This window comes from Coregonus clupeaformis, unplaced genomic scaffold (assembly GCF_020615455.1).
Source record: "Coregonus clupeaformis isolate EN_2021a unplaced genomic scaffold, ASM2061545v1 scaf0926, whole genome shotgun sequence".
In the NCBI taxonomy this organism is placed as follows: domain Eukaryota; kingdom Metazoa; phylum Chordata; class Actinopteri; order Salmoniformes; family Salmonidae; genus Coregonus; species Coregonus clupeaformis.
In genome coordinates, this window is record NW_025534380.1 from 109957 (window position 1) to 124551 (window position 14595).

General features: G+C 42.9%; 1 protein-coding gene across 1 annotated transcript; it reads right to left on the minus strand.

Annotated features, from left to right (window-relative positions):
* Positions 1-264: 264 nt before the first annotated feature.
* LOC123485990 (fibronectin-like) lies at positions 265-6317 on the minus strand. The gene is made up of 5 exons (XM_045217124.1): positions 6045-6317; positions 5472-5738; positions 2840-3109; positions 510-593; positions 265-269 (listed from the first exon to the last, which is right to left on the minus strand). The coding sequence occupies exons 2-5, from the start codon at positions 5659-5661 to the stop codon at positions 265-267; spliced, it is 549 nt and encodes a 182-aa protein (XP_045073059.1). The 5' UTR covers positions 5662-5738; positions 6045-6317.
* Positions 6318-14595: the final 8278 nt, after the last annotated feature.

Below are 14595 nucleotides of genomic sequence, written 5' to 3' on the forward strand. Positions count from 1 at the left end.
ATCAATGTAGAAAATGCCGGCCTGTCGATATGGGAAGAAATAAGTTAAACAGAAGTTGGATATGTAATGTAACAAAAATGAGGGGTTTCTGCTGTATTCATTTAGCAACGCCGCTGCTAAATTGTTGCCGCCACACCAATTTTTAAATAAAAATAAAAAGAATGCTGTGATTTATAAATCCTCTCCACAAGTACAAGTGTTTTACACTGTAGTACTGATAATGTTAAAGCAAGCAGAGGCAGATCAACTCCTTGACTTAATGACTCACACTAATAGGAAGCAAGCAAGAATTCAGATACCATAAAAACTTTTAATGATTTCAGCACCAAACTGCATTATGAGATCTGGGGAATTCACCATCATATATTTCTCATCAGGGAAGATACTCTATCCTTACAACCCATGCTGACACATCCATTATGATTAGTTTGTAGAGTCATTTTGATAATTAGTTAAGGTTTGATAAATATTATGTCTGGTGTCAAAGTTGAAGTATTTTACTTCCTTACCTGTGGTGAGGGTTGTTAACACCAGTTGACTTTGCTTTCCATTTTCCAGCACAGTGCTGACAGTGACAGAGTACTGAGTACCACCTTGCAGGTCAGAGAGAGTGATGCTGTGTGAAGATGTGGTAGTGATGTGTGGTTTTGTCTCTGGATAGTAGTAGGAGATCTGGTAATGATGTTGGGTTTGGTCCAATCCTGGTGGTTGGCTCCAGCTAACAGCAGCTGATGTGGAGTCCACTGAGTCAACAGTCAGCTGGTCTGGTGCAGGCAGTACTAAGGGAAAACACATTATTGTCCGTGTTACAGTTTAACTACAGAAATAAACTACAGGAGGAAAAGTAGAATAGTAGTTGAAAAATAGAAAAGGTCAATTGCAATTCCTTTTGATATGGGAATAAATAAGCTAAGGTAGAAGTCACACAAGAGAAGCTGATTTGTAATGTAACAACAATGAAGAGTTTCTGCTATATTCATTCATTAATATAAATGAAAAGAATGCTGTGATTATACATATTCTCTACAATAACAAGGGTTTTACGCTGTACTTTGGATAAAGTTAAAGCAAGGAGAGGCAGATCAACTCCTTGACATAATGACTCACAGGAATGGAAGAAAGCATAAAGTCAGATACTATAAACAACGTTTATTGATTTCAGCACCAAACTGCATTTTGAGATCTGGGGAATTCACATATAGTCATTTTGATAACCAGAACTAATACTTAAGTAGGGTACTTACAGTGGGGGAAAAAAGTATTTAGTCAGCCACCAATTGTGCAAGTTCTCCCACTTAAAAAGATGAGAGAGGCCTGTAATTTTCATCATAGGTACACGTCAACTATGACAGACAAAATGAGAAAAATAATTCCAGAAAATCACATTGTAGGATTTTTAATGAATTTATTGGCATATGATGGTGGAAAATAAGTATTTGGTCAATAACAAAAGTTTCTCAATACTTTGTTATATACCCTTTGTTGGCAATGACACAGGTCAAACGTTTTCTGTAAGTCTTCACAAGGTTTTCACACACTGTTGCTGGTATTTTGGCCCATTCCTCCATGCAGATCTCCTCTAGAGCAGTGATGTTTTGGGGCTGTCGCTGGGCAACACAGACTTTCAACTCCCTCCAAAGATGTTCTATGGGGTTGAGATCTGGAGACTGGCTAGGCCACTCCAGGACCTTGAAATGCTTCTTACGAAGCCAATCCTTCGTTGCCCTGGCGGTGTGTTTGGGATCATTGTCATGCTGAAAGACCCAGCCACGTTTCATCTTCAATGCCCTTGCTGATGGAAGGAGGGTTTCACTCAAAATCTCACGATACATGGCCCCATTCATTCTTTCCTTTACACGGATCAGTCGTCCTGGTCCCTTTGCAGAAAAACAGCCCCAAAGCATGATGTTTCCAACCCCATGCTCCACAGTAGGTATGGTGTTCTTTGGATGCAACTCAGCATTCTTTGTCCTCCAAACATGACGAGTTGAGTTTTTACCAAAAAGTTATATTTTGGTTTCATCTGACCATATGACATTCTCCCAATCCTCTTCTGGATCATCCAAATGCACTTCAGACGGGCCTGGACATGTACTGGCTTAAGCAGGGGGACACGTCTCGCACTGCAGGATTTGAGTCCCTGGCGGCATGGTGTGTTACTGATGGTTGGCTTTGTTACTTTGGTCCCAGCTCTCTGCAGGTCATTCACTAGGTCCCCCCGTGTGGTTCTGGGATTTTTGCTCACCGTTTTTGTGATCATTTTGACCCCACGGGGTGATATCTTGCGTGGAGCCCCAGATCGAGGGAGATTATCAGTGGTCTTGTATGTCTTCCATTTCCTAATAATTGCTCCCACAGTTGATTTCTTCAAACCAAGCTGCTTACCTATTGCAGATTCAGTCTTCCCAGCCTGGTGCAGGTCTACAATTTTGTTTTTGGTGTCCTTTGACAGCTCTTTGGTCTTGGCCATTGTGAAGTTTGGAGTGTGACTGTTTGAGGTTGTGGACAGGTGTCTTTTATACTGATAACAAGTTCAAACAGGTGCCATTAATACAGGTAACCAGTGGAGGACAGAGGAGCCTCTTAAAGAAGAAGTTACAGGTCTGTGAGAGCCAGAAATCTTGCTTGTTTGTAGGTGACCAAATACTTATTTTCCACCATAATTTGCAAATAAATTCATTAAAAATCCTACAATGTGATTTTTCTGGAATTTTTTTCTCAATTTGTCTGTCATAGTTGACATGTACCTATGATGAAAATTACAGGCCTCTCTCATCTTTTTAAGTGGGAGAACTTGCACAATTGGTGGCTGACTAAATACTTTTTTCCCCCACTGTACCTGTGGTGAGGGTTGTTAATACCAGTTGACTTTGCTTTCCATTTTCCAGCACAGTGCAGACAGTGACAGAGTATTCAGTAGCAGGTTTCAGGTCAGAGAGAGTGATGCTGTGTGAAGATGTGGTAGTGATGTGTGGTTCTGTCCCTGGACAGCGGTAGGAGATCTGGTAATGATGTTGGGTTTGGTCCAATCCTGGTGGCTGGTTCCAGCTAACAGCAGCTGATGTGGTGTCTACGGCATCAACAGTCAGCTGGTCTGGAGCAGGAAGTACTAAGGGAAAATAAATAAATTACATTATTGTCAGGGCTAAGGTTTAACTACAGATATACACTGAGTGTACAAAACATGAAGAACACCTGCTATTTCCATAAAACTGACCAGGTGAATCCAGATTAAAGTTATGATCCCTTATTGATGTCACTTGATAAATTCACTTCAAACAGTTTAGATGAAGGGGAGGAGACAGGTTAAAGAAGGATTTTTAAGCATTGAGACATGGATTGTGTATGTGTGCCATTCAGAGGGTGAATAGGCAAGACAAAATAGTGAAGTGCCTTTGAACTGAGTATGGTATGTGCCAGGAGCATAAGTTTGGGTCAAGAACTGCGACGGTGCTGGTTTTTTCACACTCAACAGTTTCCTATGTGTATCAAGAATGGTCCACCACCCAAAGGACATCCAGCCAACTTCACACAACTTCTAGAAGCATTGGAGTCAACATGGGCCAACATCCCTGTGGAACGCTTTCGACACCTTGTAGAGTCCATGCCCCGACGGATTGAGGCTGTTCTGAGGGTAAAATGTTTTGTACACTCAAATGTTTAACAGATGTCCCACTTAACATTTCTAAAAAATAACAATCAGAAAAATGTTAAAGTCCTCAAGCTTTCGATAAAGAGATACATAACTTCCTCTCAGATAATGGCTGAACTATGCCTCTTTCAGCCTCCCCACAAGGAAACCTCTCTTGATTAGGCTGCTAGGTGTTGCACTAAGATTGCCATAGTGTTTTAAGAAGATGTTCTACCTAGGGCTGTGGAGATCATGACATTTTGTCAGCTGGTTATTGTCATGCAATAGACAGCCGGTCTCACGGTAACTGACTATGAATTTATGAATTGTTTACGAGGTTACCACGAATTACCATGAATTGTTTACAAGGTTTAATGTTTGATTTGTTACATTAAATAATTCAGTAATGCCTCGAAAAAACTATGTCAATCATCAATTTCTATCGCCAGTAAGAAACTGATAGCCATTGGCTGCTGACAACTGCTAACTTGAAACACAAAAACAGTGAACAACTTCGGGAGTACAGACCCCAAGAAATCGGCCCGTCACCCTCTAGTGCCAAAAGTAAGACCTCTCGAAAATGCAGAGTCAAAGACGAGAATATTCTGTCAAGGAAGTTTTTTCTTCTTCTTTGAAATAGAGGCATACTAAGACAAAAGAAATGTGACGTGTAAATGATAACACATTAGTGCATTTATTAACATTCTGGATGTAAATGCTGGACTTAAACAATTAACTATGCAAATGAGCAAAAGCTGTGTGCATTATGCAAATAAACGCCTGGGCTATTAATTTAAGTTTTATGGTAAACACGTTTAGCATCTCCAAGCCTCAGGCGCTGATGCTTTCTTTTTGAAACATCTACATTTAAAAAAAATGTATAATAAATATTATACACCATCACAATAAATCAATGATTTATTTTAGGCAGGACTAAAGAAACATTATGATATGAAGAAAATGTATTTCAGAAGAACAGAAGAGTTGGCCTACTGTATGTTATCTGGCTATGCACCATGCCATAGGCTGTAGACTTGTTCATTTAGCAGACAAGATAAGCTTAAGTCCCGTGCAATTATTTTATATTATATAGTAAGAAGAATACACAATCATTATTTTAATTCCATTTATTTTTTTGGGGGGGGGGGCTTGGGCTCATATACGCATAACCTCTAATATGCGCATGGGTGTTTTGAATGAATCATCACCTTAGAAAGCGCTGTCCATTTTGTTATGCTAGGCTTTGAAACAACATCCACAACTACCATGTTTCCATTCAGTTTCAACCTGTTATTGAACTTCTTTCATCAAATTGATCATCACAGTGAGGTGAGTTTTAAAAGTGCATACTGTTTAGATGATAAGTGTTTGATGTGATTTCCAAATGCATTGATGTCAGAGTGGTTAGAGGGACAACAGAGCCCTGAGTACCAGGCCATTAGGACCTGATGGTAGTTAGCAAGCTGGGTAATGCCAAAGCGTGTCCAGAGTGCATAAAAAGGAGATTACCGTGACTCAGTAGTCATGTGGAATTTTACTGAGGTCATGACCCATGACTGCCGGTGGGGCGGTAATATGATCACCGCAACAGCCCTAGTTCTACCTTAAAATTTTCACTCACCTCACTTTAAAAAAATAAAATAATGGAATCCCTTAAACATTTTATAAAATATTTATAGCCTTGCCGGTGGAAAAGTAGAATAAAGCCAGGGCTTTTAATATGGGGAGAAATAAGCTAGAAACAGAACAGAAGCAACAAAACGTGTATTTGTAATGTAACAACATCGTTGTAGTTAGTGGTAAAGACACAATAAGCTGTAATTGGGGGAAGATCTCTTACTAGTGCAGATTGTTGTAGAGACAGGTTCACTCTGTTCCCCATTGGTCAGTACAGTTGCAACAATAACAGTGTACTCGGTGCCGGGTTGCAGGTTTGAGAAGGTTTTGTGGCAGTCGTCAGTATTGGCTGTGAGGGGGTCTGTTCCTGGGATACAGTTGGATATGAAGAAGTGCTGTGGGACTTTCCCCATCCCTTCAGCATTGGACCAGTGGAGAGTGAAGGAGGTCTCTTCCAAATGGTCTATCTTGAAATCTCTGGGTGGGACCACTGGAACAAAAATCAAGATTTGTTTAGAATAGAGGATTCATTTCATTTCATTTCAGTCATTTAGCAGACACTCTTATCCAGAGCGACTTACAGGAGCAATTAGGGTTAAGTGCCTTGCTCAAGGGCACATCGACAGATTTTTCACCTAGTCGGCTCGGGGATTAGAACCAGCGAGCTTTCGGTTACTGGCACAACGCTCTTACCCACTAAGCTACCTGCCGCTGTTTTTGACAGAGAGTCCAAAAATGTCTCTAGGAATGAATGAATGATGTAGTGTGAATAAAAACACAAGTTAGCCTACTGTACCTGTGGATAGGGATGCTGAGACACATCTGCTTTGGCTTCCATCTTCTCCCTCTGTAGCCACGTTGAACTGGTACTTTTTACCAGGTTGGAGACTGCTTATTTCAAGATGATGCCCACCTTTCACTCTTGTTGAGCTTGTTTCCCCGTCACACCCCCAGGTCACTCTGAATGTCTGTGGTCCTGTCAGCCCCTGAGGAGAACTCCAGCTCAGAGACACTGAATCTAATGTCAGCAACAGGACCTGGATGAAGGAATAATGAGAGAGAAACAAACTTTATTGGCAGTAAAATTACATAAACAAATGTGTATTATTCATCCCAGCAGTTAAGGGACAACAATTTATATCTTACTAAATATCCTCTTAAATTGAGATTTAAATTAAATAATATAGCTTGGGTCAGTTTATTCTGTGTTTTCATACCTACCATCATCATATGAGGACAGCATTGTGTGCTGGTCGCCATCACAACTCTTAAAGTGTGAGAACAAAATATGAATCAGTCATTTCTTTAAAAACACAGAACTTGTTACTTTGGTAAATGTACAACAGATATTTTAAAATCAAGATACATCAACTGCTTTTGACATGCAGGTAACTGCCAAAATAAAGGAAACACTTGAGTAAACGAGGAATACAAAATATATTGAAAGCAGGTGCTTCCACACAGGTGTGGTTCCTGAGTTAATTACGTGATTAAAACATCCCATCATGCTTAGGGTCATGTATTAAAATGCCCAGGTGCCCATTATTTTGGCTACCATGGCTAGAAGAGATCTCAGTGACTTTGAAAGAGGGGTCTCAACGGAGCATAGGGCCTTTAAAGGGTGTGTGTCTGTCGCCAGATCTCAAACCAATGGAACACCTATAGGAGACTCTGGAGCCTGAGGTAGCGTTTGACTACAATCAACAAAACACCAAATTATGGAATTTCTTGTGGAAGAACTCCAATAGAGTTCCAGACAGTTGTAGAATCTATGTCAAGGTACATTGAAGCTGTTCTGGCAGCTGGTGGGGGCCCATCTCCCTGTTAAGATACTTTATTTAGGCAGATACCTGTATATTCATTTTACATTTACATTTTAGTCATTTAGCAGACGCTCTTATCCAGAGCGACTTACAGTTAGTGAGTGCATACATTTTCATACATATTCCTTCACAGCGTTCCGACTTATACGGGCACTGAAGTTCTCCTGAATGTTTTGCCATGGTGAAAGAAACAAGCACAATTGCACGTTTCATTGCATTCAAAAAATATAATATTGTTGGTATATATATACAGTGGGGAAAAAAAGTATTTAGTCAGCCACCAATTGTGCAAGTTCTCCCACTTAAAAAGATGAGGCCTGTAATTTTCATCATAGGTACACGTCAACTATGACAGACAAAATGAGGAGAAAAAATCCAGAAAATCACATTGTAGGATTTTTAATGAATTTATTTGCAAATTATGGTGGAAAATAAGTATTTGGTCAATAACAAAAGTTTCTCAATACTTTGTTATATACCCTTTGTTGGCAATGACACAGGTCAAATGTTTTCTGTAAGTCTTCACAAGGTTTTCACACACTGTTGCTGGTATTTTGGCCCATTCCTCCATGCAGATCTCCTCTAGAGCAGTGATGTTTTGGGGCTGTCGCTGGGCAACACAGACTTTCAACTCCCTCGAAAGATTTTCTATGGGGTTGAGATCTGGAGACTGGCTAGAGCCACTCCAGGACCTTGAAATGCTTCTTACGAAGCCACTCCTTCGTTGCCCGGGCGGTGTGTTTGGGATTATTGTCATGCTGAAAGACCCAGCCACGTTTCATCTTCAATGCCCTTGCTGATGGAAGGAGGTTTTCACTCAAAATCTCACGATACATGGCCCCATTCATTCTTTCCTTTACACGGATCAGTCGTCCTGGTCCCATTGCAGAAAAACAGCCCCAAAGCATGATGTTTCCACCCCCATGCTTCACAGTAGGTATGGTGTTATTTGGATGCAACTCAGTATTCTTTGTCCTCCAAACACGACGAGTTGAGTTTTTACCAAAAAGTTCTATTTTGGTTTCATCTGACCATATGACATTCTCCCAATCCTCTTCTGGATCATCCAAATGATTTCTTCAAACCAAGCTGCTTACCTATTGCAGATTCAGTCTTCCCAGCCTGGTGCAGGTCTACAATTGTGTTTCTGGTGTCCTTTGACAGCTCTTTGGTCTTGGCCATAGTGGAGTTTGGAGTGTGACTGTTTGAGGTTGTGGACAGGTGTCTTTTATACTGATAACAAGTTCAAACAGGTGCCATTAATACAGGTAACGAGTGGAGGACAGAGGAGCCTCTTAAAGAAGAAGTTACAGGTCTGTGAGAGCCAGAAATCTTGCTTGTTTGTAGGTGACCAAATACTTATTTTCCACCATAATTTGCAAATAAATTCATAAAAAATCCTACAATGTGATTTTCTGGAGAAAAAAATTCTCAATTTGTCTGTCATAGTTGACGTGTACCTATGATGAAATTACAGGCCTCTCTCATCTTTTTAAGTGGGAGAACTTGCACAATTGGTGGCTGACTAAATACTTTTTTTCCCCACTGTATATTGGTAGCCAAAGTTGAAATAAATATGCAAGTTTAGCCCACTTGATATAAATATTATAGTCCATATGTAATTAGGTTATTTCGTTGTCTTTTGTCATGTCAGTCATCATTTAGGAAATTGTATTAGCCTGGTCATTCCTACAATGTGGTGCATTTTGGACCTCATAACTTTTGGAGAAAAAAGTAATAATTGAGTGTAGTATTCTATCAGAAAAAGGACATGTCTGACTTTCAGAAAAATATATTGGTCAAACTCAGGCACTTAATTTTTTTGCTGCATTTTCCAACTTGTTAGGTGCATAATCCTAACAGGGTGGAAACTAACTGGGTGGAAATTTGTTGGCTAAATTAGCCATAGTTTTGTGAGTGAGCAAGTTTGAGCTAGAATAATGCTGGACCCTTGAACATGATTTTAACTTCTCTATCAAACATATTTTAACATTTTGAAATGTGGTTAATTTTCATGTAGCTTTAGAACATTGTTTTCCCACCAAATAAATGATGACAATTCCTGAATGTGGTGTCATTGTAGGAAAGGGTTGTTTTCTTAAATGGAGATTTACAACAAACTAACAGGGTGGAAAGTGATATCATAGACACAGAACATCTTAAATACAATAATAAAACACCAACATCCACTGAAGAAAAGTGTTCAAAACACATACAATTCCCTTTCAAGATCCATATTTTGGTGTTTTTAAGGACTCCGGACCTTATATTTAAAGACTTTTGGAATCCACATGTTAAACTAAATAAGAATTGATATTTCATGGAGACAGAAAACGCACCGCATTGTAGAAATGACGCAGGCCTAGGCTGGACGCCAATTTGACCTAACCTGGTCAATGCTAGACGGGATACAGTTTATGTCTAATTGACGTCAAAAGTTGACTTCCTTTTGCATTTAAGTTAACCCTAACCCTTTTCCTAACCTTAATTATCCTAACTTTCTGGATAATTTATCCTACCCAACCTGCTACGAAAAGTCAAACCTGGTCATTTCTGACTAATGGTATCCCTTCTAGCCCAAACGCCCCAACCATAGAGAATGATAGAGGCCTCTAGTGGCCAAAAGGCCACATTAGAATGAGCAGCGCCATTGAGGGATGCCATCATATTAATGTAGTACATTTACATTTACATTTTAGTCATTTAGCAGACGCTCTTATCCAGAGCGACTTACAGGAGCAATTAGGGTTAAGTGCCTTGCTCAAGGGCACATTAACGTCATTTAGCAGACGCTCTTAGCCAGAGCGACTCACAAATTGGTGCGTTCACCCTATAGCCAGTGGGATAACCACTTTACAATTTGGGGGGAGGTTAGAAGGATTACTTTATCCTATCCCAGGTATTCCTTAAAGAGGTGGGGTTTCAAATGTCTCCGGAAGGTGGTGAGTGACTCCGCTGTCCTGGCGTCGTGAGGGAGCTTGTTCCACCATTGGGGTGCCAGAGCAGCGAACAGTTTTGACTGGGCTGAGCGGGAGCTATGCTTCCGCAGAGGAAGGGAGCCAGCAGGCCAGAGGTGGATGAACGCAATGCCCTCGTTTGGGTGTAGGGACTGATCAGAGCCTGAAGGTACAGAGGTGCCGTTCCCCTCACTGCTCCATAGGCAAGCACCATGGTCTTGTAGCGGATGCGAGCTTCAACTGGAAGCCAGTGGAGTGTGCGGAGGAGGGGGGTGACGTGAGAGAACTTGGGAAGGTTGAACACCAGACGGGCTGCGGCATTCTGGATGAGTTGTAGGGGTTTAATGGCACAGGCAGGGAGGCCAGCCAACAGCGAGTTGCAGTAGTCCAGACGGGAGATGACAAGTGCCTGAATTAGGACCTGTGCCGCTTCCTGTGTAAGGCAGGGTCGTACTCTCCGAATGTTGTAGAGCATGAACCTGCAGGAGCGGGTCACCGCCTTGATGTTGGCGGAGAACGACAGGGTGTTGTCCAGGGTCACGCCTAGGCTCTTCGCACTCTGGGAGGAGGACACAGCGGAGTTGTCAACCGTGATGGCGAGATCATGGAACGGGCAGTCCTTCCCCGGGAGGAAGAGCAGCTCCGTCTTGCCAGGGTTCAGCTTGAGGTGGTGATCCGTCATCCATACTGATATGTCTGCCAGACATGCAGAGATGCGATTCGCCACCTGGTTATCAGAAGGGGGAAAGGAGAAGATTAGTTGTGTATCGTCAGCGTAGCAATGATATGAAAGGCCATGTGAGGATATGACAGAGCCAAGTGACTTGGTGTATAGGGAGAAAAGGAGAGGGCCTAGAACTGAGCCCTGGGGGACACCAGTGGTGAGAGCACGTGGTGCGGAGACAGCTTTCGCCACGCCACTTGGTAGGAGCGACCGGTCAGGTAGGACGCAATCCAGGAGTGAGCCGCGCCGGAGATGCCCAGCTCGGAGAGGGTGGAGAGGAGGATCTGATGGTTCAGAGTATCAAAGGCAGCAGACAGGTCTAGAAGGACAAGAGCAGAGGAGAGAGAGTTAGCTTTAGCAGTGCGGAGAGTCTCCGTGACACAGAGAAGAGCAGTCTCAGTTGAATGACCAGTCCTGAAACCTGATTGGTTTGGATCAAGAAGGTCATTCTGAGAGAGATAGCAAGAGAGTTGGCTAAAGACGGCACGCTCAATAGTTTTGGAAAGAAAAGAAAGAAGGGATACTGGTCTGTAGTTGTTGACATCAGTGGGGTCGAGTGTTGGTTTTTTGAGAAGGGGAGCAACTCTCGCTCTCTTGAAGACGGAAGGGACATGGCCAGCGGTCAAGGATGAGTTGATCAGCGAGGTGAGGTAGGGGAGAAGGTCACCGGAGATGGTCTGGAGAAGGGAGGAGGGGATGGGGTCAAGCGGGCAGGTTGTTGGGCGGCCTGCAGTCACAAGTCGCAGGATTTTATCTGGAGAGAGAGGGGAGAAAGAAGTCAAAGCATAGGGTAGGGCAGTGTGAGCAGGACCAGCAGTGTCATTAGACTTAACAAACGAGGATCGGATGTCGTCAACCTTCTTTTCAAAGTGGTTGACGAAGTCATCCACAGAGAGAGGAGGGGGGGGAGGAGGATTCAGGAGGGAGGAAAATGTGGCAAAGAGCTTCCTAGGGTTAGAGGCAGATGCTTGGAATTTAGAGTGGTAGAAGGTGGCCTTAGCAGCAGAAACAGATGAAGAAAATGTAGAGAGGAGGGAGTGAAAAGATGCCAGGTCGGCAGGGAGTTTAGTTTTCTTCCATTTCCGCTCCGCTGCCCGGAGCTCTGTTCTGTGAGCTCGCAATGAGTCATCAAGCCACGGAGCTGGAGGGGAGGACCGAGCCGGCCGGGAGGATAGGGGACACAGAGAGTCAAAGGATGCAGAAAGGGAGGAGAGGAGGGTTGAGGGAGGCAGAATCAGGAGATTGGAGGGAGAAGGATTGAGCAGAGGGAAGAGATGATAGGATGGAAGAGGAGAGAGTAGTGGGAGAGAGAGAGCGAAGGTTGCGGCGGCGCATTACCATCTGTGTAGGGGCAGAGTGAGTAGTGTGGGAGGAGAGCGAGAGAGAAAAGGAAACAAAGTAGTGGTCGGAGACATGGAGGGGAGTTGCAGTGAGATTAGTAGAGGAGCAGCATCTAGTGAAGATGAGGTCAAGCGTATTGCCTGCCTTGTGAGTAGGGGGGACGGTGAGAGGGTGAGGTCAAAAGAGGAGAGGAGTGGAAAGAAGGAGGCAGAGAGAAATGAGTCAAATGTGGACATAGGGAGGTTGAAATCCCCCAAAACTGTGAGGGGTGAGCCATCCTCAGGGAAGGAACTTATCAAGGCGTCAAGCTCATTGATGAACTCTCCAAGGGAACCTGGAGGGCGATAGATGACAAGGATATTAAGCTTAAATGGGCTAGTGACTGTGACAGCATGGAATTCAAATGAGGAGATAGACAGATGGGTTAGGGGGAAAATTGAGAATGTCCACTTGGGAGAGATGAGGATTCCTGTACCACCACCCCTCTGACCAGATGCTCTCGGGGTATGCGAGAACACATGGTCAGACGAGGAGAGAGCAGTAGGAGTAGCAGTGTTTTCAGTAGTGATCCATGTTTCCGTCAGCGCCAGGAAGTCGAGGGACTGGAGGTTGGCATAGGCTGGGATGAAGTCAGCTTTGTTGGCAGCAGAACGGCAGTTCCAGAGGCTGCCTGCGACCTGGAACTCCACGTGGGTGGTGCGTGCAGGGACCACCAGGTTAGAGAGGCAGCAGCCACGCGGTGTGGTGCGTTTGTGTAGCCTGTGCAGAGAGGAGAGAACAGGGATAGGCAGAGGCATAGTTGACAGGCTGTAGCAAATGGCTACAAAAATGCAGAGGAGATCGGAATGAAATGAGCTAAGCATCTGGGAGCGGAGAGAGCAGGGCCTCCCTCACCAAAAACTTCTACCTCAGAAACTAAAATTGTTTCACTGAACCACCCGAACAAAAACTCTCCCAACTTCCACCTTTAGAAATCAGAATTGTTGTGAACCACAGCGGTTCAATGTTTAAAGGAATAGACTCAACCCACTTTATTCAACTATGACACCATAGCTAACTAGCAAGCTAGCATCCAATAACAATAACACACCGTATAGCACCAACACTTGGTCACAACAAACCACCAATAGTGTGATAACACACTAAACAGATCATTCGTGTCTGTGTCAAGTTCCTTTCATGACGTAGTCAACTGGGTGGGACTTCCAACATCACTGGCTGAAGAAGAAAATGTACTCCTTTAAAATGGAGATAGCCTCATCGGCTCTGCCCAAGCTGTCAGAGATGCTAAATAGAATAGATACAAGGGTGAGTCCTCTATCTAGCTCTATGGTTCCAACTTAAACCGAAAGTGGTCGCGTTTTTACGCATCCATGTTGTCCGGTTTGACTGGGTGCAGCTGCGACGGGAAGTCATAGGCCATGTCTGAAATCTGCATTGCCCACTACTTCCTAAAAGCACTCCATTTTCGAAATGTTACATTATTTTCGAAATTTCACATAACATAAAAAACGCCCTATTTTCGCATACCTAAAATGCCTACTAATTAAACATAAGTATGGGTATTCGGACACGGACACAGTAAAAATGTACCGCAAGTCAATTAGGCCTACAGGGCACTCATCGACATGACCACCTATCAACGTTTGAAAGAAATACACTGTATAGGCACGATTGTCTATTGTTTCTTTCGACATAAGCATGTATTATTTTAGGATAAATATATCAATATATCGGCTTAATAGATTACATCTCAGCGTCAGATCGCTGTGTAAAAGACAACACCTTTCGTAGACTTCCTTGTGCGCACTCCGCCGTAGTGGGCCTAGTAGGGTATTTGATATTTTTACCTGCCATTTATTAGAAAGAGAAGTTGAAAACCGGGCCTTATTATGTTCACGTATCGTTGGGATAAATAAGAATTGACTCCTAAAGAATCTTACACCTGACTTATTTAATAAAAATATGAACCTACCATTTCTCCTGCTGTCATGAAGACTCGGGTAAAGCCACGTAAAAGAGTTGTCGAATTGACTTTCCTCTTCTTCTTTGGTATAATGGCATTCGCAACAATTGTATCTGCATTCCGCCACCTACTGTACAGGTAGATAATAAGGATCCTTGCAGTGCTTCTGCTGTTAAGTCTTGCAGGCCCAAAAACGTATCGGCTGCAGATATAATGCTGTCCAGCTTATTGGACACTTGTGCAGTACAATTAATAACTGTGGCTACAAATACTACAAAATACACCTTCTTCACAATAAGTGTATCCAGATTACTTGGTTGATGTATAACATGTGCAACTGGTTGTGGTGGATCCACCGCCATATCTTCAGAACTGAGGACTCTTTCCCCTTCAACGTTCTTCACCGCCTCCACATAAGAGATTTGCTTGATAGCTCAACCTCTTTCACTCTAACAGGGCACTCAGGGAATTCGGAAATATGATCCCCACTACAGTTGCAACATTTTACATTCAGACTCTTCAATAACATATTCCTT